Consider the following 27,391-nt stretch of genomic DNA (forward strand, 5'->3'; position numbering starts at 1 on the left):
CTTTGGACACATTTGATATACTTTTTACATAAATTTAATTATACTGTGTGCATTTCTTTATACTTTGCTTCCCCCTTCCTTTAATATGTACATTATCACAAATATATGTTCATGTCATATGTTGTCATATGATGTTACAGATCAACATTGTTGTTTTTATTTTCACTATATAGGTTTCCTTAATCTAATATTGTAATTAATCATGATAGTCATGAAAAACAGTAATGATGATGGTGATGATGATGATGATGTCAGTGTCTACCATTTATTGAGAGCTTAGTATATGCTAGGCATCATTTTGTATGATTTGCATACTTTGTCTTATTTTATCCTCTTAGCAATCCTGGCAAGTATATATATTAATATTCCTATTTTTCAGGTGAGGCAGTTGAGACTTAGATTAAATAAATTGCTTAAGATCACAGAGTTAGGAATAAGCCAGGGTTCTAACCTATACTGTAAGAATGTGAACCTGAGTTCTTTCAACTGTGCACATTTTAAGCATTTTTTTAAAAAATTACTCAGCTGTTAAAAAGAATACATGTGAATCAGTTCTAATGAGGTGGATGAAACTGGAGCCTATTATACAGAGTGAAGTAAGCCAGAAAGAAAAACACCAATACAGTATACTAATGCATATATATGGAATTTAGAAAGAAAGTAACAATAACCGTGTATACGAGACAGCAAAAGAGACAATCATGTATAGAACAGTCTTTTGGACTCTGTGGGAGAGGGCGAGGGTGGGATGATTTGGGAGAATGGCATTGAAACATGTATAATATCATATATGAAACGAGTTGCCAGTCCAGGTTCGATGCACGATACTGGATGCTTGGGGCTGGTGCACTGGTACGACCCAGAGGGATGGTATGGGGAGGGAGGAGGGAGGAGGGTTCAGGATGGGGAACACAGGTATACCTGTGGCAGATTCATTTTGATATATGGCAAAACCAATACAATATTGTAAAGTTAAAAAATTTAAAAAAAAGAGTTTAAAAATGAAAAAAAAATTACTCATCTAATGCTTACTTTAGGTAAAATGATTAAAGTGAGTTACAGGGCAGACATATTTTTAGCTTCCTGATAATCTCTCAAAAATGTCATGACAATTTGCATTCCTTAAGAAAAGAATTTAGGATTGTGATTTTGCCATATTTTCAATGATACAGAGTATTGTCTTTTTTCTTTTGCTAACTTTGTAACAGGAAAACAAATGGTACAGTGGTGAATTTTATTAGTATTTTAAAAATCACTATTGATTTTGGGCTTTTTTAAACAAAAATTATTCTTTTTCTTATTCTCACATTGTTTTTTTTATTGAAATATATTTGATTTACAAAGTTGCAACAGTTTCAGGTATATAGAAAAGTGACACATACATATACATACATATGTATACACACATATATCCTTTCCTTTTTAGATTATTTTCCATTATAGATTATTACAAGATATTAAGTATAGTTCTCTATGCTATACAGTGGGATTCCCAGGTGGTGCTAGTGGTAAAGAACCCACCTGCCAATGCAGGAGACATAAGAGACACGGGTTTGATCCCTGGGTTGAGAAGATCCCCTGGAGTAGGAAATGGTAACCCACTCCAGTATTCTTGCCTGGAGAATCCAGGACATGGACAGAGGAGCCTGGTAGCTACAGTCCAGAGGGTCGCGTAGAGTCGGACACGACTGAAGCGGCTCAGCACACGTGCTGCACAGTTGGCCTTTTGCTTGTTTATATACAGCACCGTGTGTCTGTTAATTCTACACGCCCAGTCTACCTCCTCTTCTGCTTTGGTAACTCAGTTTGTTTTCTGTGTCTGTGAGTTTATTTTAGTTTTTTAAATATGTTCATTTCTATCATTTTTTAAGACTGCATATAAATGATATCATGCAGTATTTGTCTTTCTCTGACTGACTTTAATTAGTATGATAATCTCCAGATCCATCCATGTTGCCACAAATGGCATTATTTCATTCTTTTTTGTGGATGAGCAATATTCAATTATGTGTGTGTATGTGTATATATACACATGTGTATATAGCACATCTTCTTTTTTCATTCCTCTGTTGGACATGGAAGTTGTTTCTCTGTCTTAACTATTGTAAATAGTGCCACCTTGAACGTCAGAGTGCATATATCTTTTTGAATTAGAGTTTCTCTGGATATATGCCCAGGAGTGGAATTGCTGGATTATATGGTAGCTCTATTTTTAATGTTTTAAGAAACCTCCAGATTGTTCTCCATAGTGGCTGCACAAATTTACATTTCCACTAACAATGCAGGAGGGTTCCTTTTTCTGAGCACCCTTTCCAGGATATTATGTTTAGAGTTTTTGATGGTAGCCATACTGACTGGTGTGAAGTGATACTTCATAGTTTTAATTTGCACATCTCTAATAGTGATGTTGGGAATCTTTTCATGTGCCCATTGCATGTCTTCTTTGGAGAAATGTCTATTTAAATCTTCTGCCAATTTTTTTTGGGGGGCGGGTTTGATATTAAGCTGCATGAGCTATTTGTATATTTTGGAAATAAGCCCTTATTGATCACATCATTTACAATATTTTCTTCCATTCTGTGAGTTGTCTTTTCATTTTGCTTATGGTTTCCTTTGCTGTTCAAAAGCTTTAATTTGGTGAAGAGGGTTAAGAGGTACAAACTTTCAGTAATGACAAAAAATCCTGGGGGTGTAATGTACAGCATATAGACCATAGTCAGTGATATTGTAGAGAATACTTGAAAGTTGCCATGAGAATAAATCCTAAAAATTAAGCTTGTGTGGTGATGGATGGTAACTAGACTTATTGTGGTGATCATTTCACAATGTGTGCTATCTAATCTGAAACCAAATGACGTTATATATAAGACATAGCTCAATGGAAAGCTTTTTTTAAAAAAAGAAAGATGTATGGAATTGACAAAGGGCTACACAGACCAGAGGGACAGAACAGAAAATTTAGAAAGATAAAAATATGGGACGAAGTTGCAGAAGCAGTTCAACAAATGGTGCTAGAATAGTTGCACATTCACACAGCAAAACAGTGAACCTGCAGTTACTTCTCACATTTTGTACAAAAAGTGACTCAAAATGTGTTATGATTTAAACGTAAAATGCAAAACTAGACAACTTTTGAGAAAAATAGAAGACCCTCAGACTCTAGAGGTAGACAGAGTCCTTAGACTTTACTCCAAAAACACTTATCGCAAAAAGAAAATAATTGATAAATTGAACCTCATCAAAATTAAAAGACCCTGATAACAGGATGAAAAGCCAAGTTACAGAGTGGGAGAAAATGTTAGCAAATGGCGTATCCAAAAAGGACTAGTATCTAGAATGTATATAAAGACTTTTCCAAACTCAACCATAAAAAAGCAAACAATCCACTTATGGTATGGACAAAAACCACAATAAACTGTTTACCAGTGCATATGGGCAGATGGAAACTAAGCATTTGGTAACATCTTTTGTTCAGCATCGTTAGTTATTAAAAAGAATTAAAGCCACCATGAGCCATCATTACATTCCTTTACAATAATGACTACACGAAATACCATTACGATTGCTGATGGGCACATATATGGTGCAGGTCACCCTAGAAAACAGTTTGGCGGTTTAAAAAACTCAGCATGAAACTATCATGTAACCCAGCAATTGCATTCATGTTTACTTATCCCAGAGAAAAGAAAGCTTATTTCAGGTATTTTACTTCAGGTACTTTATAGCAGCTTTGTTCATAATAGCACCAAACGGGAAACAACCCTATAATCTTGAAGGAGATGAATAGTTAAACTATGGTCCATTTATACCATAGCATCATGACATATTACTCGGCAATACAAAGGAAAGAACTACTGATATTTGCAGCAACATAGATGAATCTTCAGAGATTTATGCTGAGTGAAATAAGCCAATCTCAAAAGGCCGCACACTGTAAAATTCCATTTACATAAGTCTTAAATGACAAAAATTATAGGAATGGAGAGAACATTCACATCAGATCAGATCAGTCGCTTAGTCATGTCTGACTCTTTGCGACCCCATGAATCTCAGCACGCCAGGCCTCCCTGTCCATCACCAACTCCCAGAGTTCACTCAGACTCACGTCCGTTGAGTCGGTGATGCCATCCAGCCATCTCATCCTCTTTCGTCCCCTTCTCCTCCTGCCCCCAATCCCTCCCAGCATCAGAGTCTTTTCCAATGAGTCAACTCTTCGCATGAGGTGGCCAAAGTACTGGAGTTTCAGCTTTAGCATCATTCCTTCCAAAGAAATCCCAGGGCTGGTCTCCTTCAGAATGGACTGGTTGGATCTCCTTGCAGTCCAAGGGGCTCTCAAGAGTCTTCTCCAACACCACAGTTCAAAAGCATCAATTCTTCGGCACTCAGCCTTCTTCACAGTCCAACTCTCACATCCATACATGACCACAGGAAAAACCATAGCCTTGACTAGATGGACCTTTGTTGGCAAAGTAATGTCTCTGCTGAGAAACGCTGGACTGGAGAGAACATTAGTGCTGACCAAAAGCTCGGTAGAAGGTAGGGATGGAGGGAAGTGGGTATGGCTATAAAAAGGACACTTGTGACATCCTTGTAATTTTGGAATTGTGCATCCTTGACTGATTCTGTCAGTGGCCCAGTTGTGATAGTGAACTGTAGTTTTCTAAGATGCTCACCTTTGGAAAACCTGCTTAAAGGCACATGGAATGTCTCTCTATTAATTTTTTTTATAATTACATGTAAATCTACAGGCCTCTCATAATAAAAAGTTTAATTAAAAATTAGTATTGAAGCAAAGTTTATTTAACTTTTAGTTTCATTTTTTCTCTTAATCTATATTCTTATATTTTTAAGCAAACATCAGCTGAATATATTTATCTTTTTTTGTTTTTAGATATTCTGCCTGTTTTTTTGAATATCTGAAGTTCAGTGTGACAGATTTTTTTTATTCTTATATTCTAAATTTGTCTGTTTCTGTACAGTTTCTGTTAATGGGGGAGAAAAGGCATAGATTTATTTATACAAAATTCCTCCAGTTGTCACTTAACTATATAAAGGGCTGTTTTGGGAGGTGGCTTGGCAAGTTTGATTTTGAAAGGCAGGGAGCAGCCATGTGTCTTTAATAAAACAGCTATTACATACATTTATATATCATAAAAATAATGTGTATAACTCATTCAGTTTATAAACTTCTTAGACTGAGCCTCAGATTTTTTGCTTTTCCTGGTGTTGACTTCCTCTAATATACTTGAGAAGTCACTTGAAAGCTATATGCCTAGTCTTCTTGTATAAAATCTTGTATTGCACCTTCTGTTAAGCCAGCAGTTTCTATTTACTTATTGTTAATAGTGAGAACTATTAATAATATCTCATTGCCTTTCATGTCCATGAAGTGATTGTGTATAACAGCTGTGACATGATGATATAATTTTTATTTACATTTTTAGATGGTACCTTTTTCTGTGTGCTCTTTAGTAATTGTTCAAAGCCCTATTCATTTTGGCAACATGAAAAAAGATTAAGAGATTGGGAAATTTTAAAGTTTTAAATTTTGAAGCACTTCAGCAGTTGAAAAGATTGACAGTTGTGAGTTACAAGAGGCTTCTAACCATCATAATCAAATCACCATACTGGATGTCTTAAACTTGCACAGAGATGTAAGTCAATTATTTCTCAGTAAAACTGGAAAAAGAACATGGGAAAAAAAAGAATTCTCTTGCTAATTGTCTACAAATTGATTAAATTGTATTATAGTATACAATTAGCACATTATTTGTGCATGTAATTGTGCACAGTTATATACAGATTATTCAACTTATGTTTTTTATAACAAAATGGGACACTTACCTTAAAAGTGAAATCCAAGTCTTTTCCTGATCAATTACCTTAATCATAGAGGAAGTCTGGGTTTCTGTTCTATCCAGGTAGGTAGGTTGTAATTTTAAGCAGTTTGGTTTGCTAAGCATGATTAAGACACTGTTCCCTTTGAGGTTTACCCTTTCGCTTCTAAGGTACAACTGTTTATCATCTTGGGTCAAAGGTTATAAAAAGTAGTCATCAATTAAAGCTTTATTGGTTGTAATTGGTAATGCTATGAAAGGAGGCAGCCAAACTGAATCTAATAATAAAAGACTCTTTGTTAAAATATTTAATAAATTAACACTCTCTCATGGAAGAGGGGAAGCTAATTACAAAGCCCAAGATTGTTAATCATAATGTTTACTTTCTTCAAAAGCACAGACCCAACTATCCATAATCATTAGACATTAGATTTCTTTCTTTTTTAAAATTCTGTAGACTTCTGTCATTCCCGGAGGGGATGTTCTTTTCTATGGCTCAGACTTGGTGTATGGGAGAAAGAGGAAATGCCAAGACAAACATAAGTTATAAGGGGCATCTTAAAAATAAACAGGATTCTGTTAGAACATCAGATTACTGTTGCTCTTCAAAAAGGGTCAGAAGTTTATGTAGGTTTACTCTGTAGGCTAAGTGAGTAATAGCAAGAATCGGGGCATTTAGAAAGTAATGGTTTTTTGTTTTTTTTCATGGTTAATTATCTACCAGAGCAATTATCCTTTCCACATCTATGTTGTGAACAGTGTGGTTCTTGAATTTTAGACATTTTTCAAAGCCATAATGTAGGTAAGTGGAGCAGTGACACAGTACTACCTTCACAACTCTTGAATGATCTTGCCATGAGAACTGTGAATGGGCTTTCACATCTGAGAATCAAACGATCAAATGAATGTTTCTAGATTTAAGAAATAGGGGACATCTTGGGTTTGTTCTTTACATGTGTTTCTGTAGTCTGATCTTTAAGTCACTTCTAATGAAAGAAAATCCTGCTTTGGGCCTGCTGTTCAAATTAGCCATATGGTGAAGTGTAATATCCCGCTGAATGTCATTACGGTGCCCTGTGATATGTGCTCCCCTTTTCACATGGAAGCAAATTAAAATAGCCCTTTCAGGTGTTTTTTTTTTTTTTTAAACACTCTGAATAAACCTGTCTTCACTTGGATGTTGGGACAGTTAAAAGGGTGTTCTCCAGCTGCAGTCAGGGCAATGAAATTATAGGCTTTGTCCAAGACCAAATGGAAATATTGCTTCCTGTAGGCAAAGCCGGAAGAACCCTGTATGTGATTCCCTTCTTCCATTTCTCTCTCTTGTTCTCTGCATGCTTGTCCATAGTTGTTTCTCAGTCCAAGGGTTCACTGTGTTTTGTTGTGATGGATGGGAAGGATTCTGTCTACTTTCCAGTGAACCTCATATCAGTCTCTACCATGGAAGAGGCACTAGATGAAAAGCTGTTTAACCAAATCATGGCATAGTAAATATTTAATAAAGAAAATAGAAGGTCTTTTCCTCCTTCTGTTATGTAGACATATTGCCCCTATGAGGAAGTATTGTCCCAGCATAAGCTTTTTTTCCTATGAAACTGGCCATGTTTCCACTAACATTTAGATACCTGGGGATCAGTAATTGTATGAAATGTTCAGGGTGTTTCTGCATATAGGATACATTGTTACCTTTTATGAAGGAAAGAAATTCAGGAAAGGTCATTCATCTGGCCTTCTCTTTTCCCACTAAGAGCAAGGATCACATGATCCTGACTTATTTGATTCCTGGTGTGACCTACTATAGCAACTATAATTTGACTTTGAGCTTTGTTAGCAATGAATTTTATCACTTTTATTTATATACGAAAACAAAAGGCCTTACTCATTTGCCCCCACTGAGTGGCAATACTGTGGTTTTTTTTTTTTTAATGTTTATATTCAGACAAGTCTAGACGTGGGAAATTCAAAATCATCACTTGTGTTTTTATTTTTAAACATTTATTCATAACTCATGTTTGTTCCGGCATTTGTATGGCAGTCTGTAGCATGTGTTTGAAGAAAGGCAGTTGGAACAGTGTTGTGCAGTAAAAGTGGATCATACTGGATTATGATGTTCTGGAAAAGATTTTTGCCTGGAAAAGTCAGTGAAAAGAATATGTATACTATGATACATGATCCTATTTATAAATGTGTTACATGCACATATGTGTGTAGGTAAAATATCTGTTTTTTTTTTTTTTTTTTTTTTTTTTTTTTTTAAATTTTATTTTATTTTTAAACTTTACATAACTGTATTAGATTTGCCAAATATCAAAATGAATCCGCCACAGGTTTACATGTGTTCCCCATCCTGAACCCTCCTCCCTCCTCCCTCCCCATTCCATCCCTCTGGGTCGTCCCAGTGCACCAGCCCCAAGCATTAAAATATCTGTTTAGAATAGCTTCCCTGGTACCTCAGATGGTAAAGAATCTGCCTGTAATGCGGGAGACCTGGGTTCAATCCTGGGGTCTGGAAGTTCCCCTTGAGAAGGGAATGGCTACCCACTTCAGTGTTCTTGCCAGGAGAATTCCATGGACAGAGGAGCCTGGTGGGCTGCAGTCCATGGGGTCGCAGAGTCAGACACAGCTGAGCAACTAAGCACACACACACGCAGTAGTAAGCAGTAGCTGTCTCTAGGAGATGGGGATTATGCATGAGGTTTTTAAAAATTAAAGGTTGATTTATAATATTATCAACATATTAGTTTCATGTATATAATATATAACATAGTGATTAAACATTTTTATAGATTATAGTGCATTTAAAATTGCTGTAAAATATTGCCTATGTTCCCTGTGCTGTACAGTATATCCTCATAGCATGGTTATTTTATATGTGTGTAGTGATTTGTATCACTTAATCCCCACACATGTCTTGTCCCTCCTTCCTTCCCTTTATCTATTGGTAACAATTTGTTCATTCTCAATATCTGCTAGTCTTCTTGTGTTTTGTAATATTCAATTGTTTTATTTTTTTTATATTTCGCATGTAAGTAATAACATGCAGTATTTATCTTCCTTTGTCTAACTTACTTCACTAACCATAATACTCTCTAGGTCCATTCACGTTGTTGCAAATGGCAGAATTTCATTCTTTTTTATGACTGAGTGATATCCAATTGTATATATTTGCCATATCTTCTTTATCCACTCATCTGTTGATGGACATTTATCAGATCAGATCAGTCGCTCAGTCGTGTCCGACTCTTTGAGACCCCATGAATCGCAGCACGCCAGGCCTCCCTGTCCATCACCAATTCCCGGAGTTCACTGAGACTCACGTCCATTGAGTCAATGATGCCATCCAGCCATCTCATCCTCTGTCGTCCCCTTCTCCTCCTGCCCCCAATCCCTCCCAGCATCAGAGTCTTTTCCAGTGAGTCAACTCTTTGCATGAGGTGGCCAAAGTACTGACATTTAGGTTGCTTCCATATGTTGGCAGTTGCAGATAGTGCTGCTGTGAACAATGGGATGCATATATCTTTTTGAATGATTGTTTCTGTTTTCTTCAGATCTGGATATATAAATATATAGGAACACGTATATCAGGCAACTCAAAATTTTTACCACTCTCTGTATGTCTGTGTATGACTATGAAAGTGCCATGTGTTTTGATTTTGAGACTACCCATAAATTTTAGCAGGCAGACAAATTTGCAAATTAGGAATCCATGAATAATAACTGACTGCATTTCCTCCTGATTCCTCTCTTATTAAATGACACCACCAGCCAAACTAGTTACCTAGGTTAGAAATCTCATGTTAGTTTTCTTTCCTTCATATCCTTTACCACATATATCCAATTGGCTTGTGCCTATTTAAGTATATGTCAGAGTTTTGTAGCTAATTTCCCCTTCCTTTATAGTGCTTACTACATTACAGCTTCCAGGTGTCTAAAACTAGAGTTGAAGTCCAAATATCTTATCATGATTCACAAAGTCCCCTGGCCTTGTCTTCTATCATACCTCTCCCTTACACACTGAAGTTCCAATTGTGAAGAACTTTCAGTTCATGGAGTGTGTGATATCTTTTTTCATTGAATCTCTCTGTCTCTACAAGGAACATTTTTCCCCCCTTTCTGTTTACCTGGCTTATTCTTCTGAGTCATTCTTCAATTATGAGTATAGATGTTATTTTTTTCATGAGAATCTTTCTCTAACATTTATCCCTCCCCCATTCATGTGCATGCATACACACACACACACACACATGCACTCGGTTATACATTCCACTCCAATCCATAGGATTTTATTGTTTATTTTAATATAATTGCTTATTTAATTTCTAGTCTTCCACAGTAGACTATAAATTCACTGAGGAGATTCTTAGTGTCTTTCACATGGTAAGCACTTTATATACTTTGTAACTGATTTTTCTGTGCCAGTGTATGTATTAATTAATTATCGTATAGTCTTTGGAGCACTGTCATTCTAAAGACATAAAATGAAAATGAAAACAACTTTTGCCTTGCCTTCCTGTTGTTTTGTATCTTTTTGTTTATACCTTTATTAGCTGTTCAGGTGACTTTTTTTGGTTTGTGTTTTGTTTTTTTTCATTTGAGTGGTTAAAGGAGCTTGAGGCCGAGGTGGCAGGACTCTATAGAGCATTGTCTATTGACCTATTTGTGAATAGGCAGGCACTTCCTCAATTACTCAGCTGTATTGGGCAGACATCTATGTCTCAATTTCTTCCTATAAGCATTGAGTTGACAAAATTGGCAAAAGAAATAGAAAAATCAGAGGTGAATTTCTTGAACATTCACTAGGGAAAATCTAACTCAATTTTGTAAATGGAGAAGCCAGACCTATTAGATAAATTGGTCTTTTCTTATGTTTTAATTTTATTAAAAAACAAAATGTATATAGGTTAGAATTAAGTAGAAGTTCATGATTTGGTTTTTATATAGAATTTCATCTTGTTTATTTTCTATCATTTATGACAAATAATTAAATTAGTATGCTACTGCTAAGTCACTTTAGTCGTGTCCGCCTCTTTGCTATCTTATGGACTGTAGCCTTCCAGGCTCCTCTGCCCGTGGGATTCTCCAGATAAGAATAGTGGAGTGGGTTGCCATTTCCTCCTCCAGGGGATCTTCCTGACCTAGGGATCGAACCCATGTCTCCTACAGCTCCTGCATTGAAGGTGGATTTTTACCACTAGGCCACCTGGGAAGTCTCGGTTAGTCCTGGTTAGTATGCTGTGTCCTAATTAACAAGGCTTTCCCTAAATTCTCAACTAAGTGTATCTTGGCTCAAAAGTATGTTGAAAGTGTAATGTCACACTCACATAATAAAGGGCCTTTTAGGGCTGTTAACCTTAAAATAAAATGTCCTTCACTGTGTACAAAAGGTAATTGACCTTTAATAATACCACGATGCTGGAAAGTGGTGACAAGTAGGGAAGAACTTTAACAAACCAACAGGTAATTTCCACTTCTTATTTCTTAAATATAATTATTTGCTACCTCACTAGCTTATGGACTAAGAAAGTCTTGAAATAGCTGTCTTAAGGTTTGTTTTCATTTTTTAGACAGAAAAATTCAGATGTATACAGTTGTCAAAACCTTAGTGTGTTAAAATATTTGATTTTAAGCTATACCAAGAGTTGTCAAACCATGACTCTTGTGTTAAGTCCATCATATTGCCTGTTTTTGTATGACCTTGTGAACTTTTACATTTTCAAATAATGGGTAAAAAATCATTTTTTATCCATCGAGGACTAATATTTTATGACAGGTGAAAATGGTTTAAAATTCTAATTTCAGTTTCTACAAACAAGGTTTTATTGGAACAGAGTCATACTCATTTATATATTGTTTCTGACTGCTCTTACACAACAGCAGCAGTGTTGAGTAGTTGCATCAAAGACTGCATGGCTCAACAAAGACTATTTACTATTCTACTCATTACAGAAAGCATTTGCCAACCACTGAGCTACACTATCAAGTGTGCATGATTTAGTACCTTAAATAGCTTTTCTAGTTTAAGGATAACAAAGAAGTCATGTTGAATAAGATTCTTCAGACTTTTGGGAAGGTAAAAAAAACTGAAGGTAGATAGTACATGGAAAATCTTCCTTCTGTGCAGGGGACCCGTGTTCAATCCCTGGGTTGGGAGGATCCCCTGGAGAAGAGAATGGCTACCCACTTCAATATTCTTGCCTGGACAGAGGAGCCTGGCGGGCAATGGTCCATAGAGTCTCAAAGAGTCAGACATGACTGAAATGTTCAACACTTTCACAGTAAACTTTATCTTCACATGGGTGGGGCTTTCACTTTCATCACTGATTTCATATTATGTTTTAAATAAGTATTTACATAGTGGTTATTATTTATCTAGACAGTATTCTAAAAGCTTTATAATGCTTCATAATCTTTATAACAAACATAGGAGGTTGGCATCTCTACAAATAAGTAAGCCATAGCATGTCTACTGCTGCTGCTGCTAAGTCGCTTCAGTCGTGTCTGACTCTGTGCGACCCCATAGACGGCAGCCCACCAGGCTCCGCCATTCCTGGGATTCTCCAGGCAAGAACACTGGAGTGGGTTGCCATTTCCTTCTCCAATGTATGAAAGTGAAAAGTGAAAGTGAAGTCGCTCAGTCGTGTCCGACTCTGGCGACCCCATGGACTGCAGCCTACCAGGCTTCTCTGTCCGTGGGATCTTCTAGGCAAGAGTACTGGAGTGGGTTGCCATTGGTAAAGAGTTAAACAGTGGAAGGTAAATTAATGACAGGGAAATTATATAGCTAGTCATATGAGTTATACTGTAGGAGGAAATGGCAACCCACTCCTGTATTCTTGCTGGGATAATCCCATGACAGAGAAGCCTGGCAAGCTACAGTCCATGTGGTTGGAAAGAGTCAAACACAACTGACTGATGGAGCACATGAGTTACACAGTTAGTAAGGGCTAGGCCATGATTGGAGAAGGCAATGGCACCCTACTCCAGTACTCTTACCTGGAATATCCCATGGACGGAGGAGCCTGGTAGGCTGCAGTCCATGGGGTCGCAAATAGTCGGACACGACTGAGCGACTTCACTTTCACTTTTCACTTTCATGCATTGGAGAAGGAAATGGCAACCCACTCCAGTGTTCTTGCCTGGAAAATCCCAAGGACAGCAGAGCCTGGTGGGCTGCCGTCTATGGGGTCGCACAGAGTTGGACACAACTGAAGCGACTTAGCAGCATTAGTAGGCCATGATTGGAATAAATTCATCTGGTTCTAAATTCAATACTGTTAACCGCTGTACAATGCTGTCTCTCCCTTTCTACTTTAGTTTCTTTAGAAAAGTCTTGGGTTGTGAGTGGAGTTTAATAAAAGGGGAGCATCATGTTTTAAAAGTTTTGAGTTCATATCAGTTTCTAGGGTTGTTATAATCAAGTACCACAACTCAGTGGCTTAAAATAAGAGAAATTTCTTCTGTCACTGTTTTGGAGAGTAGAAATCCAAAATTAGGATGTTAGAAGGCTGTCCTTCCTCTGAGATTCTGGGTAGAATCCTTGCCTCTCCGCAGCCTCTGTGGTGGCCAGGAGTCCTTGGTGTTGAGATGTATCAATCCTATCTCTGTTTGTGGCTCCATGTTGAATTCTCCCTGTGCTGTCCTCATATAGCATTCTCCTCTTCTTATGAAAACACCAGTTATGCTAGATTAAGGATCACCCTGTTATAGTATGGCTGCATCTTAATTTAACGAATTACACCTGTAAAGACTATTTCTAAATGGTCATGCTGTGAGGTCCGGGGAAGGACATTAATTTCGAGAGGACACTATTCAACCCCAGTTATAGAGCATATAAATCAGCTCTTGTTTTCTAGAGTACCTTTCAGTTTAAGCCCCAAAACCCTGAATGAAAAGTTACAGGGCTTTGTTTCTTCCTTTTTGGTGTTAATCCTGTGCTAGATAATACTCTGAGAAGACTGACATTATTCTCAATTTCTGCCTTTTTCTTGTCTTCTTTTGGCCTCTTGCTCATGATTGATTTGAGGCTAGATTTTATTCTGGAATTTTCTTCTGGGATGGTCTGTGATTTTTTTTTTTTTAAGGATCATTTTCTCAACTGTTATTATAACCTACAAGAATGTTGGTTTGTTTTTTTCTTGTAAATTTGTGATAATTAGTTCAAAAACCAACTTTGGTGTTTTTGGAGGTTGAGTTCTGACAGTTTCCTCTGAATAATCTTGTGTCCATTTCTGTTGGGATTTGTAAGTTAGGTTCAGTAAGTTCTAATAATTTTTTTTGTTTTTTCAATGGTTATTATTGTTAAAATGACAGATTGTGAGAAATGTGGGACTGCCTTAGCTTCTGACCTGGGAGCTTCTCTTTTCCCATGAAATACTAGAGTGGTTGGCCCAATTGTGTCAACCTATTTCCTTTCATTTGTTTTGCAGGGGGCCCGGGAAACATTTGAGAACTACTACCGAAAACAAAGGCGAAAACAGGCTCGTTTGGTGCTCCAGCCTCCGTCTAACATGGTAGGATAACCACTTTTATTTTTCTCCCTTTTTCATTTTTCTTCTATATCTTTTAATTATTTTCCACTTGTGATTCCCACCCCCCCCCCCCAAATTGTCATTCGGGGACCACTTTTGGTGGCTGTGACTTGCACTAAGAAAGTAGCAACTACATTTCTTGATTGCTATGTTTCAGGCATTCTTCTAAGTACTAGATATGTATTGTCTCATTTCATCCTCACTGTAATCCTATAAAGATAGGTTGTTGTTGAGTCACCCAGTCATGTCCGACTCTTGGCAACCCCATGGACTGTAGCACACCAGGCTTCCCTGGGCTTCACTATCTCCTGAAGTTTGCTCAAGCTCATGTCCATTGAGTTGGTGATGCCATCCTACCATCTTGTCCTCTGTCAACCCCTTCACTTCCTGCCCTCAATCTTTCCCAGCATTAGCGTCTTTTCCAGTGAGTGAGTGCTTTGTGTCAGGTGGCCAATGTATTGGAGCTTCAGCTTCAGCATCGTCCATCCAGTGACTATTCAGGATTGATTTCCTTTAGGATTGCCTGGTTTGATTGCTTTACTGTCCAAGGGAATCTCAAGAGCCTTCTCCAGCATCACAGTTCAAAGGCATCAATTGTTTCACGCTCAGCCTTCTTTATGGTCCACCACTCACATTGGTACATGACTATTGGAAGAACCACAGCTTTGAGTATATGGACTTTTGTCAGCAAAATGATGTCTCTGCTTTTGAATACACTGTCTAGGTTTGTCATAGCTTTTTTTACAAGGAGCAAGTGTCTTTTAATTTCATGGCTGCAGCCCCCATCTGCAGTGATTTTGGAGCCCAAGAAAATATAGTCTGTCACTGTTTCCCCATCTATTTGCCATGAAGTGATGGGACTGGATGCCATGATCTTTGTTTTCTGAATGTTGAGTTTTAAGCCAGCTTTTTCACTCTCCTCTTTACCTTCATCAAGAGGCTCTTTAGTTCCTCTTCACTTTCTGGCATTAGGGTGGTGTCATCTGCACATCTGAGGTTATTGTTATTTCTCTCGACAATCTTGATTCCAGCTTGAGCTTCATCCAGTCCAGTGTTTCACATGATGTACTCTGCATATAAGTTATATAAACAGGGTGACAATATACAGCCTTGATGTACCCCTTTCTCAATTTGGAACCAGCCCATTGTTCCATGTCCAGTTCTAACTGTTGCTTCTTGACCTACATACAGGTTTCTCAGGAGGCAGGTAAAGTGATCTGGTATTCCCATCTCTTGAAGAATTTTCTACAGTTTGTTCTGATCCACACAGTCAAAGATTTTAGCATAGCCAGTGAAGCAGAAGTAGATGTGTTTCTGCAATTAGCTTGATTTTTCTGTGATCCATCTGATGTTGGCAGTTTGATCTCTGGTTCCTCTGCCTTTTCTAAATCCTGCTTGGACATCTGAAAGTTCTTAGTTCATGTACTGTTGAAGCCTCACTTGAAGGATTTTGAGCATTACCTTGCTACCATATAAAATAAATGCAATTGGGGGGCAGTTTGAACATTCTTTGACATTGCCCTTCTTTGGAATTCAAATGAAAACTGACATTTCCAGTCCTATGACTACTGCTGAGTTTTCTAAATTTGCTGATATACTGAGTGCAGCACTTTAACTACATCATCTTTTAGGATTTAAAATAGCTCAGCTGAAATTCTATCACCTCCACTAGCTGTGTTCATAGTGACGCTTTCTTAGTTGCACTTGACTTCCCATTCCAGGATGTCTGGTTCTAGGTGAGTGATCACGCCATCGTGGTTATCTGGGTCATTAAGACCTTTTTTGTATAGTTTTTCTGTGTATTCTTGACACCTCTTCTTAATATCTTCTGCTTTTGTTAGGTCCATACCATTTCTGTCCTTTATTGTGCCCATCTTTGCATGAAATGTTCCTTTGGTAATTTTCTTGAAGAGATCTCTGGTCTTTCCCATTCTGTTGTTTTTCCCTGTTTCTTTGCATTGTTCACTTTAGAAGGAGTTCTTATCTCTCCTTGATATTCTTTGGAACTCTGCATTCAGCTGGGTATGTATGTTTTTTCCTTTCTTCTTTTTACGTTTGCTTCTCTTCTTTTTTCAACTATTTGTAAGGCCTCCTCAGACAACCATTTTGCCTTTTGCATTTTTTTTTTCTTGGGGATGATTTTGATAACTGCCTCCTGTACAATGTTAGGAACCTCTGTCCTTGGTTCTTCAGGCATTCTGTCTGTCAGATCTAATCCCTTGAATCTATTTGTCACTTCTACTGTATAATCATAAGGGATTTGATTTAGGTCATCCTTGAATGGCCTAGTGGTTTTCCCTACTTACTTCAATTTAAGTCTGAATTTTACAATAAGGAGTTCATGATCTGAGCCACAGTCAGTTCTCTATCTTGTTTTTGCTGACTATATAGAGCTTTCCCACCTTCAGCTGCAGAGAATGTAATCAATCTGATTTTGGTACTGACCATCTGGTGATGTCCATGTGTAGAGTTGTCTCTTTCTCTTCTGTTGTTGTAACAGGGTGTTTGCTATGATAAGTGTGTTCTCTGTCGGTGTTTGCCTCACTTCATTTTGTACTCCAAGGCCAAACTTGCCTATTATTTCAGGTATTTCTTGATGTCCTACTTTTGCATTTCAATCCCCTATGATGAAAAGGATATCTTTTTTTGGACACTTTGTTAGTTCTAGAAGGTCTTGTAGGTCTTCATAGAACTGTTCAACTTCGGCTTTTTCAGCATTAGTGGTTGGGGCATAGATTCGTAGGTACTCTTATTGTATTTACTTTATCGTCTTGGGAATTGAGCCTTAAGAAATGAATTAGCTGATTTGTGTCTTTATCAAAACAAAAACAATAACTTCTTTCTTCTTTGCTTTTTTGTAGCATGAAACTTTAGACGGCTACAGGAAGTATTTTAATCAAATTGTCGGGTGGGTATTTATGTGTGTGTCTTAAATTTATACACTTTCAATAGTTTGTACACTTTTCCTGAGACTTGGAAAAGTATAGAAAGTGTTCTTTGGGAATTTATTTTTCTTTTCTTTATTTAAATTCTTAAAACAAGATTTGGTTTTGAATATCTGATAATTTTAAAGGAACATCTATTTGTTTCAACATTATATTGTTGGAGAATACTTTTTATGGAGAAAGGAAGAATAATGTTGAATTATAACCTTATTATATGTGATATTTTGCTTTTCCATTATTGTTAAGAGAGAACCAAACAATCAACAAACGTTGGCACTTTTTTTCTAAAAGAGCCAAATGGTAATGTGTTTTAGGTTCAACAGACCAAACAGTTTCTGTTGCAGCTATTCAGCTTTGTCGCAGTACAAAAACAGCTATAGACGATATGTACATGAGACACAATTGGTGTGTTCCAATAACACAGCATTTATAAAAATAAGCAATGTGCCAAACTTATTCCATGGACTGTGTCGTTTGCCACTCTCATCTTGAGAATACATACTAGTTTGGAATTCCAGTTCCCCAATAAGCTTCCCAAATATAGGCAGCTTATTCTTATTGTAAAATAGTGATTTTGTAGTGAAAAAAAGGAAGTAAGTTGAATTGTTCCATGAAATTTCTTTCTTTTTCAAATTCAGATTGTTATAATGTAATTGATAACTTTATTAAAGTGTTATCATGAGCAATTTTCTAAAGAATTGTTTTAATTAGTATGAATATTTAGGTAAGATAACTAAAGATAATTTCAGATGCATAAAAATTAGGACACCACAGCAGAATGTTAAAAAAATATGTGTGTATTTTTTTACCTTTGTGCTATATCTTTTCAACACTTGGATGAACAAGTTTTGTATAAAGGGAATTGTTTTAATATTTTGTGTGTTGGATTCTTAAAATAATGGGTGTTTTAACTTTTGTTGTTTTTTGTAAAATGTTTTAATGGCCTGGTATTTTTACTGTAGTGAAACTAGTCTCCTTTATCTATAAACATTTTTTTCTTCCCTTTTAAATTCCAGGATAGCATGGTTAACATTTAATGCAAATGTAATTCCAGTTTACAAATGTAATTCCAGTTTATTGAAGTGATTAAAATGATATCATGATCAAAGGTATAATTCCAAGTCTAATAAATCTGATTTTGTTTGTTATACCAAATAACTTTCTTTAAGAAAAACACTAGTATTGCCTTTAAATTTAATGGCAGCTCTTAATGTTTGTGACATGCTGAAAATAGTAATCAAACTATTTTCTGACAGCTGTGCTTTCTTTTTTTCCTCAATCTTAGCTTTTTTGTGGTTGAAGATCACATTTTACATACAACACAGGGCTTAGTAAATAGAGCCTACATTGATGAACTGTGGGAAATGGCACTTTCAAAAACCATCGCAGCACTCCGTACTCACTCGGTATGTAAGACACCCAAGAGAAATTTTTACTTCAAGCTAATTTTCTCTATAGTATTCAGTCTTCTACAGCTTTAAATTCATCCTATGAATACCATTTACTCATGAAAGATGTATGGAAGTAACCACTTCAAACTGCATGTTCTCTAATGCTAAGCCCTCTTTTGTGGATGTTCTTTGCATTAAGAAAACCACAGCTAACATTTACTGATTGTCCTCTATGTCTCAGGCACTGTTATTGTATTGTTACTGTGTAGTGCATATATATTTCATCTTCACTTCATCTTTCTAAGGCAGATACTGTTTTTATATTTGTCATGTAGACTGCAGAACAACCTCAGGGAGGTTAAGTAACTAGCCCAATATCAACCAATAAGTGGTAGAGCTTGGATTCGAACCTTGACAGTATGGCTGCAGACCCTGTGTTCTTAGCCACTACACCACTGTGCCTTTGTAATGCCTATTAATACTGGTTTGGAGTTCACAGGTTTATTCTTACTCCATAACATTTCAATAAGTTGCCCGATTTTCAGTGTCCATGTGCTATTGATCTGTTTTATGATAGCATCAATTTTAAATGGTAATCTACTTTATTACAGGTGGGGAATCCTGGCTCTGAATTATTCATTTGTTCATTCATTCAATATTTCTTGAACAAGGATTACATGTTGATGATAGCAATACAAGAATGAATAAGACTAAGGACTTTGTTCTCAGAGAGCTGTATTATGATTGGGGAGATTCCCAATAAACTAATCAATATCAGACAGTGATAATGCAATGCAATTAAAAGAGAGTGATATATTAGGACAACAAGGTGTCTGATTTTGATAAGACATAGCATTCTGAGATATAAATATCAAGGAGTCAGTATTTGTGCAAAAATCAATTAAAAGATCATACTAGGTATAAGGAACAGTAGTGCGAGGACTTTGTGGCATTATTATGTGTGAAAGTGTTTCAGGAACAATAGTGAGAAGTTAATAATAAAAGATAATTTGGTATTTTAAAAATTTCAAGAAATGGTTCTAGTATGCATATTATTTTGTTAACCAGAAGCTTAAAAGTCATTCATAACCCTACAAGTCTCTATCTATTCATTATCAGGTGTTCCAGAGTAAATATCATGTCTAAAATCTAGAATTGAAGGGAGTGTAGCCACTTTAAAGCATGAACAATGCTCCAAGTGGTTAGAACATAAGACATAGAACCCTAAGAAGGTATGGTAAGAAGTAAGAATTAAAAAAATAGGAAGATTTCACATTATTTAGGGCCTGTTTGACCCTTTAAGCAGTGAGTTAAGTGGAATATGTGTGTTCGGGACAGGAGTAGAGTAAATTGGAGTGAGAAGATCAGATTTCTATTTTTAAAAGATTATTCTAGCTAAATAATGGATGAGGGATGAGAATGGATGTGGGGAGAAGAGTTATTGGTAGGCTGGTCTAGTATTCCAGATAAGAGATGATGATTGCTGGACAAAAGTGATGGTAGATATGGAAAGAGGTGGATGAGTTTGAGAGATATTTAGGAAGTAAGATTTATAATACTTTGTGATGGACTAAATATAAGAGATAAGGTTAAAAGAGGTATCAGGGCCTAGTTTACGGTTTTCTTCCTTGGATGATAGTGTTGGTATTGATGGTTTGGAGTGGGAAAGTCATAAGTTACTTTTGGATATGATTACTTTAGATGCTTTTGTGCAATTAAAGTAGTAGGCTCTGTTGTTGTGGGTCAGTCACTGAGTCATTTCTGACTCTTGTGACCCCATGGACTGCAGCACACCAGGCTTCCCCGTCCATCACCAACTCCCGGAGCTTGCTCAAACTCATGTCCATTAAGTCAGTGAAGCCATTCAACCATCTCATCCTCCATCATCCCTTTCTCCTCCTGCCTTCAGTCTTTCCCAGCATCAGGGTCTTTTATAATGAGTCAGCTCTTCACATCAGGTGGCCAAGGTATTGGAGCTTTAGCTTCAGGATCAGTCATTCCAATGAATGTTCAGGATTGATTTCCTTTAGGATTGACTGGTTTGATCTCCTTGCAGTCCAAGGGACTCTCAAGAGTCTTCTCCAACACCACAGTTCAAAAGCATCAATTCTTTAGCACTCAGGCTTCTTTATGGTCCAACTCTCACATCCATACAAGACTACTGGAAAAACCTTAGCTTTGAGTAGACAGACCTTTATTGGCAAAGTAATGTTTCTGCTTTTTAATACACTATGTGGGTTTGTCATAGCTTTTCTTCCAAGGAGCAAGTGTCCTTTAACTTCATGGCTGCAGTCACTATCTGCAGTGATTTTGGAGCCCAAGAAAATATAAGTAAATTTTCTCAGCAAGAAAATACGCTGTTTTCTTCATCATACAATCATATTTATTATCATTAAGAATAGGACACATTGCAAGTGTGCTGATTAAAGTGTATATCTATGGAAAAAATTAATTTAATTTTCATCTGTGGATCCACTGTATATTCTTTTGAACTGAAGGGAAAATGACACAACTACTTTTAAAAAAATAGTTCAGCATCAGTCTACAGAGGCATAAAGAAATTAGTTGTCTCTTAGGGCTGAAAGTGGGTATGAGGAATAATGAGGTGATAGTACTCTTGTCTGGAAAATCCCATGGATGGAGGAGCCTGGTAGGCTGCAGTCCATGCGGTCGCTAGGAGTTGGACACGACTGAGCGACTTCACTTTCACTTTTCACTTTCATGCATTGGAGAAGGAAATGGCAACCCACTCCAGTATTCTTGCCTGGAGAATCTCAGGGACAGGGGAGCCTGGTGGGCTGCCGTCTATGGGGTCGCACAGGGTCGGACACGACTGAAGCGACTTAGCAGCAGCAGCAGCAGCTTAAGGGGCACAGGGTTTCTCTTTGAGGTGATGAAAATGTTCTAAAATTGATTATGGTTATATTTGTACCTATCTGCAAAGATATTTTTAAAAATGTAAAAAAAACATTGAATTATATACTTTAAATGGGTGAATTGCATGGTATTGGAATTGTATTTCAACATAACCATTAAAATATAACTCAGCATTACATTCATTTACCCACTGAACCATATTTATCCATTATGAGATAGTATAGTTGATGCCACATATACCAGTTCCATTCTATGATACTATTTATTGTATTATATTTTCAGCAAGAAAGACAGATAGACAACCCAAACATCAAAACAAATCTCAAAAGGAAACATTTTATCTGAGTGGTTATTTTTTTATAAGAATTCTATATTCTTCCAACTTTCTGTCACTAATTAAAACTCTTCATATTTTCTAATTGAATTATCAATCTTTGTATAAATTAGAAACATTTTGAAAGGTATATTATTCTCAATGCTGATTTCAAGAAAAATCTTATACAATCCATTTCACATAGATTTCAAATTTAGCAGTACCTAATACATTTTCTCAGCAAGAAAATACACTGTTTTCTTCATCATACAATCATATTTATTATCATTAAGAATAGGACACATTGCAAGTGTGCTAATTAAAGTGTATATCTATGGAAAAAATTAATTTAATTTAATTTTCATATGTGGATCTACTGTATATTCTTTTGAACTGAAATAATATACAGTATTCTTGTTTTAAAATAATAATATGCTAATACAGAGTTCATATAAGAAATGGTTTCATATTAGAAGATCTGTTAATATAATTGCTAGCCTGACTGCTAGTAAAATGATAGGCAGATCATCTGATAATACTGGAAAAATACTTTTTTATAGTTTAAATTATGGAACAATGTAATCTATAGGCAAAAATCCTCATGTTTTATAGCTGTTAAACATTAGACATCTTTTCTTATTATGTGATAGGCAGACAAGAGTGTGTACTGTGATAGTAGTTTGATACACACCCACAGCCATATTCACCCTCTCACACACCCGTTTTTGAATCAGAGGGTATACTGAGAATATGTGTCATTCAGCTCCCCTAACCAAATTGACATTGAAATAAAATGTAAGAAAAACTAAAAGGAAAAACAGTTCAAAGTGTACCTCTATAGGCTAGAAAATTTGAAAAATTTCTCTGAACTTAGAAAATCAGATGGAATCAGAATAATGACTCAGCCTGAGGAAAGAAAATATTGGATTAAGTATGAAGTAGAGGGTTTTGTGGCAACCCACTCCAGTACCCTTGCCTGGCAAATCCCATGGATGGAGGAGCCTAGTAGGCTGCAGTCTGTGGGGTAGCTAGGAGTCGGACATGACCGAGCGACTTCACTTTCACTTTTCACTTTCACGCATTGGAGAAGGAAATGGCAACCCACTCCACTGTTCTTGCCTGGAGAATCCCAGGGACAGGGAAGCCTGGTGGGCTGCCGTCTCTGTGGTCGTACAGAATTGGACACGACTGAAGCAACTTAGCAGCAGCAGCAGCAGCAGCAGCAGAGGGTTTTGTTAAAGCAGGAAATGTTCCAAATGGAATCTACTGCTAAGTCACTTCAGTCGTGTCTGACTCTGTGTGATCCCACAGACGGCAGCCACCAGGCTCCCCCGTCCCTGGGATTCTCCAGGCAAGAACACTGGGGTGGGTTGCCATTTCCTTCTCCAATGCGTGAAAGTGAAGTCGCTCAGTCGTGTCCGACTCTTAGCGACCCCATGGACTGCAGCCTACCAGGCTCCTCCATCCATGGGATTTTCCAGGCAAAGTACAATGGAATCTAGGAACACTCTAAATTCAGTAAACAAATGTCATGAGCAGGAATGAGGCTGGGAGAAATCTTGGTGGAAATAATTTAGAGATCTGCCTTATATGCAGAATACATCCTGCAAAATGCTGAGCTGGATGAATCACAAGCTGGAATCAAGACTGCTTGGAGAAGTAGCAGGAATCTCATATATCCAGATGATACCACTCCAGTGATAGAAAGTGAAGAGGAACTAAAGAGCATCCTGATGAAGGTGAAAGAAAAGAGTGCAAAAGCTGGCTTAAAATTCAACATTCAAAAAACTAAGATCAGGGCATCCGGTCCCATCACTTCATGGCAAATGATGGGGAAACGAAGGAAACAGTGGCAGATTTCATTTTCTTGGGCTCCAAAATCACTGCGGTTGGTGACTGTAGCCATGAAATTAAAAGGTGCTTGTTCCTTGGAAGAAAAGCTATGACAAACCTAGCTGCTGCTGCTGCTACTAAGTCGCTTCAGTTGTGTCCAACTATGTGCGACCCCATAGGGCGCAGCCCACCTGGCTCCCCTGTCCCTGGAATTCTCCAGGCAAGAACACTGGAGTTGGTTGCCATTTCCTTCTCCAATGCGTGAAAGTGAAGTCGGTCAGTCGTGTCTGACTCTTAGTGACCCCATGGACTGCAGCCTACCAGGCTCCTCCATCCATGGAGATTTTCCAGGCATGAGTACTGGAGTGGGGTGCCATTGCCTGCTCCGTGACAAACCTGTATTAAAAAGCAGAGACATTACTTTGCTGACAAAGGTCCATATAGTAAGCGCTATGGTTTTTCCGGTAGTCACACAGGGATGTGAGAGTTGGACCATAAAGAAGGCTGAGCACCAAAGAATTGTTGCTTTTGAAATGTGGTTCTGGAGATAACTCTTGAAAGTCCCTTGGACAGCAAGGAGATCAAACCAGTCAATCCTAAAGGAAATCAACCTTGACTGTTCTTTGGAAGGACTGATGCTGAAGCACCAATGTTTGGGCCACCTGATGTGAAGAGCTGACTCATTTGAAAAGACCCTGATGCTGGGGAAGACTGAGGGCAGGAGGAGAAGGGGGTGATAGAGGATGAGATGGTTGTATCCATCATCGCCTAAATGGACATGAGTTTGAGCAAACTTTGGGAGATAGTGAAGGACAGGGAAGCTTGAAGTGCTGCAGTCCATGGGCTCACAAAGAGTTGGACAAGACTGAGCGAGTGAAAAAAAAAAAAAAAAAAAGACTGAGCGAGTGAACAACAACATTTACATGATATAGAAGACATTAATAATTAAAATGAATAGCTATTCTTTAGCAAAAACAAGTAATTCATGGACTAGGAGAAAAATTTATGAAATAACAATCATTTCTCATTTTAGGAATATAGGAGGCTAGATTATTCATAGCAACTGTTCAGCTTGAAACAACTAAAAGTACTGTAATATGTAATATGCATCATATAAGACATTAAGTCTCAGAGTGCTTAGTAAGGTTATTAAGGAATTAATCAGGCCAAATCCAGGGGAAATTGAGAGTCCAGAAGTTCAGAGTGATACGCTGAAATACGTAAGCTGCCTTTCCCTTGAGGTTGCTTGTTAGTCCAATTTGTACTCAGATTTTATAGTCTCTTGGGCCTACCTGAGATGAAGAGTCTAGTATGGTGCCCTCCCCACATTAAGCTGGAGAAAACTATTCCTTTCAGGTTAAGAATGTATCTGAAGTAAGTGATAAGCAGTCACAGTTCTTCCCTCAAAGAGATCTTCAGGTTTGGGGAGTTTTATCTTCAATTGTTATCTTATATAAATTCTTGGAGAACAGAAAAGGAAGATACTCACTAACTCATCTTATGAGTTATATGACGTGTGAGTAATCTTGATAATGAAGCCAGAGAAGGATAGCATAACTCATAAGCCCATAAATATACAGGCTTATTCATAAATATAGTTGTATTTAGTAAAGATAGAAATATAAATAAAAAATAAACCTTTGAAAGGAAAAAGCAAAATTGTCATTTTTGCTGATGATATATTTTAGTATATTGAAAATCCAAAGAAATTTACAGAAAAATTATTACAATAAATGGAAGAGGTTAGCATATTCTCTGTTGCAAAATTAATTGTCTCTTTATATCCAGGAATAAAATTTGAAAAATTAAAAATTTTAAAAGATAAAAATGGATACAATAACATACATTAAAAGTAGTAGAAATATACCTAACATAATATGTCAAGACCTAAATGGAGAAAATTCAAAAATATTTTTGAGAGATGGAAAGGAATTAAAGAAGACCTAAATAAAACTGAGAGTAATAGCATGTTCAGTGATTGGAAGAGTTTTTGTAGATATCTACTGTCTTAAAATTTATCTATAAATTTAATTCAATGCTAATTAAAATCTCCATAATCTTATTTTTGGAAAGATGAGTACCTTTGCAATTAGATTCATAATATTTTTAAGCCAGTACACAAGCAAAGAATAGCTAAGAGACTCCTTAAGACTGAAGGCAGGTGGTTTTTCTCTACCAAATATGAAGACTCAATTTAAAAATCTTACTAAATCAATACCAGACACTCTGGTACTGTCATTGGATAGATAGAACAGAATATAGTCCTCAAAAAAATATTTGATATTTATCAAAGACTGTTTCTGGTCAGTGGGTAGAGAACAGACTTTTAAATGAATAGTACTAGAACAATTGATTATCAGTATGGGGGAACTGGAGAAGGAAATGGCAACCCACTCCAGTATTCTTGCCTGGAGAATCCCAGGGACAGAGGAGCCTAGTGGGCTGCCATCTATGGGGTCGCACAGAGTCGGACACGACTGAAGTGACTTAGCAGCAGCAGCAGCATGGGGGAAATAATTATACCAAAAAAAGTTTCAGGTTGATAAAATACCAAAATGTGAAATGTAAGACCATAAATTCTCTACAAGATAGTGTAAGATAATATCTTTGTGGTTTAGGATATGGAAGAAATTCCTAACTAAAATACAAAAGAGACACTAACCATAAAGATTCATACATTAAGCTACATTAAAACTAAGAAAAAAACCAAAAAAATTAAAGATAGTAGATAAAATAAGATATGATGAGAAATGATATCTTCAACAGAATATCAGCAAAGAACTAACATAAAATATATAAAAATTTTCACTATACATCATCACAATAGAGACAAACATCTCAGTAGAAATAACAAGCAAAAGATTTACAGTTATTTCATTAAGGAAGAAATTCACTTGGCTGAGAAACATGTGCTCAACTTCAGTGCATCGGTGAAAGACAGATAAAAACAAAATGAAATAGCATGTAAAAATTAGTAATACAAATGTTGATAAAGATATGAATCATTCAGAACTCTTATATACTACTAAGGGAATAAGTTTAAATTGATAAAACCCTTTGAAAAAAATAGCATTATCTTCTAATCAACCATCCACATTAACCACAAATTCTTTTACTAACTATATTCCCTTGAAAAACTTGCCCTAATGCACCATAGTACACATGCAAGAATATTCATTCCAGCATTGTTCAGTTTTCAAAATTAGAAATGACTTAAATGTCCATGGTTGGATGGCATCAGCGACTCAATGGACATGAGTTCAGGTGAGCTCTGGGAGATGGTGAAGGACAGGGAAACCTGGTGTGCTGCAGTCCATGCGGTTGCCAAGAGTCGGACACCACTGAGCATCTGGACAACAAAATGTCCATTGGTAATAAAATGAACAATCTGAGTTAAACTCATAGCATGAAATATTATACAGCATGAAAATGCCCACCCTGCAGCCATATACAGTAGCATAGATGAATTTCACAAGTATAATGTTGAATTAAAAAAGCAGGTCAGAAAATTATACATACAGATTTTTATCCATTTACATAATGTTGAAAAAATATTGAGTAAGGCTAAATATTTAGATGGTTACAAAACAATGAAATTAAGAGAATGAACTGACAAGCCACAGATCAGGAGAAAATCTTTGCAAAACACATACCTGATAAAGGCCTG

General features: G+C 36.8%; 1 protein-coding gene across 6 annotated transcripts in view; it reads left to right on the plus strand.

Annotated features, from left to right (window-relative positions):
- Positions 1-27,391, plus strand: part of EXOC6B (exocyst complex component 6B) — a 723,334-nt gene that overhangs the window by 371,197 nt on the left and 324,746 nt on the right. For all 6 annotated transcript variants that reach the window (XM_045162201.1, XM_045162198.1, XM_045162202.1 and 3 more), the window contains 3 exons: positions 14,264-14,347; positions 17,227-17,273; positions 18,596-18,716. In XM_045162201.1, coding sequence (XP_045018136.1) covers positions 14,264-14,347; positions 17,227-17,273; positions 18,596-18,716 — 252 coding nt within the window. The remainder of the gene's footprint in view (positions 1-14,263; positions 14,348-17,226; positions 17,274-18,595; positions 18,717-27,391) is intronic.

Source organism: Bubalus bubalis, chromosome 12, assembly GCF_019923935.1.
Source record: "Bubalus bubalis isolate 160015118507 breed Murrah chromosome 12, NDDB_SH_1, whole genome shotgun sequence".
NCBI lineage: Eukaryota > Metazoa > Chordata > Mammalia > Artiodactyla > Bovidae > Bubalus > Bubalus bubalis.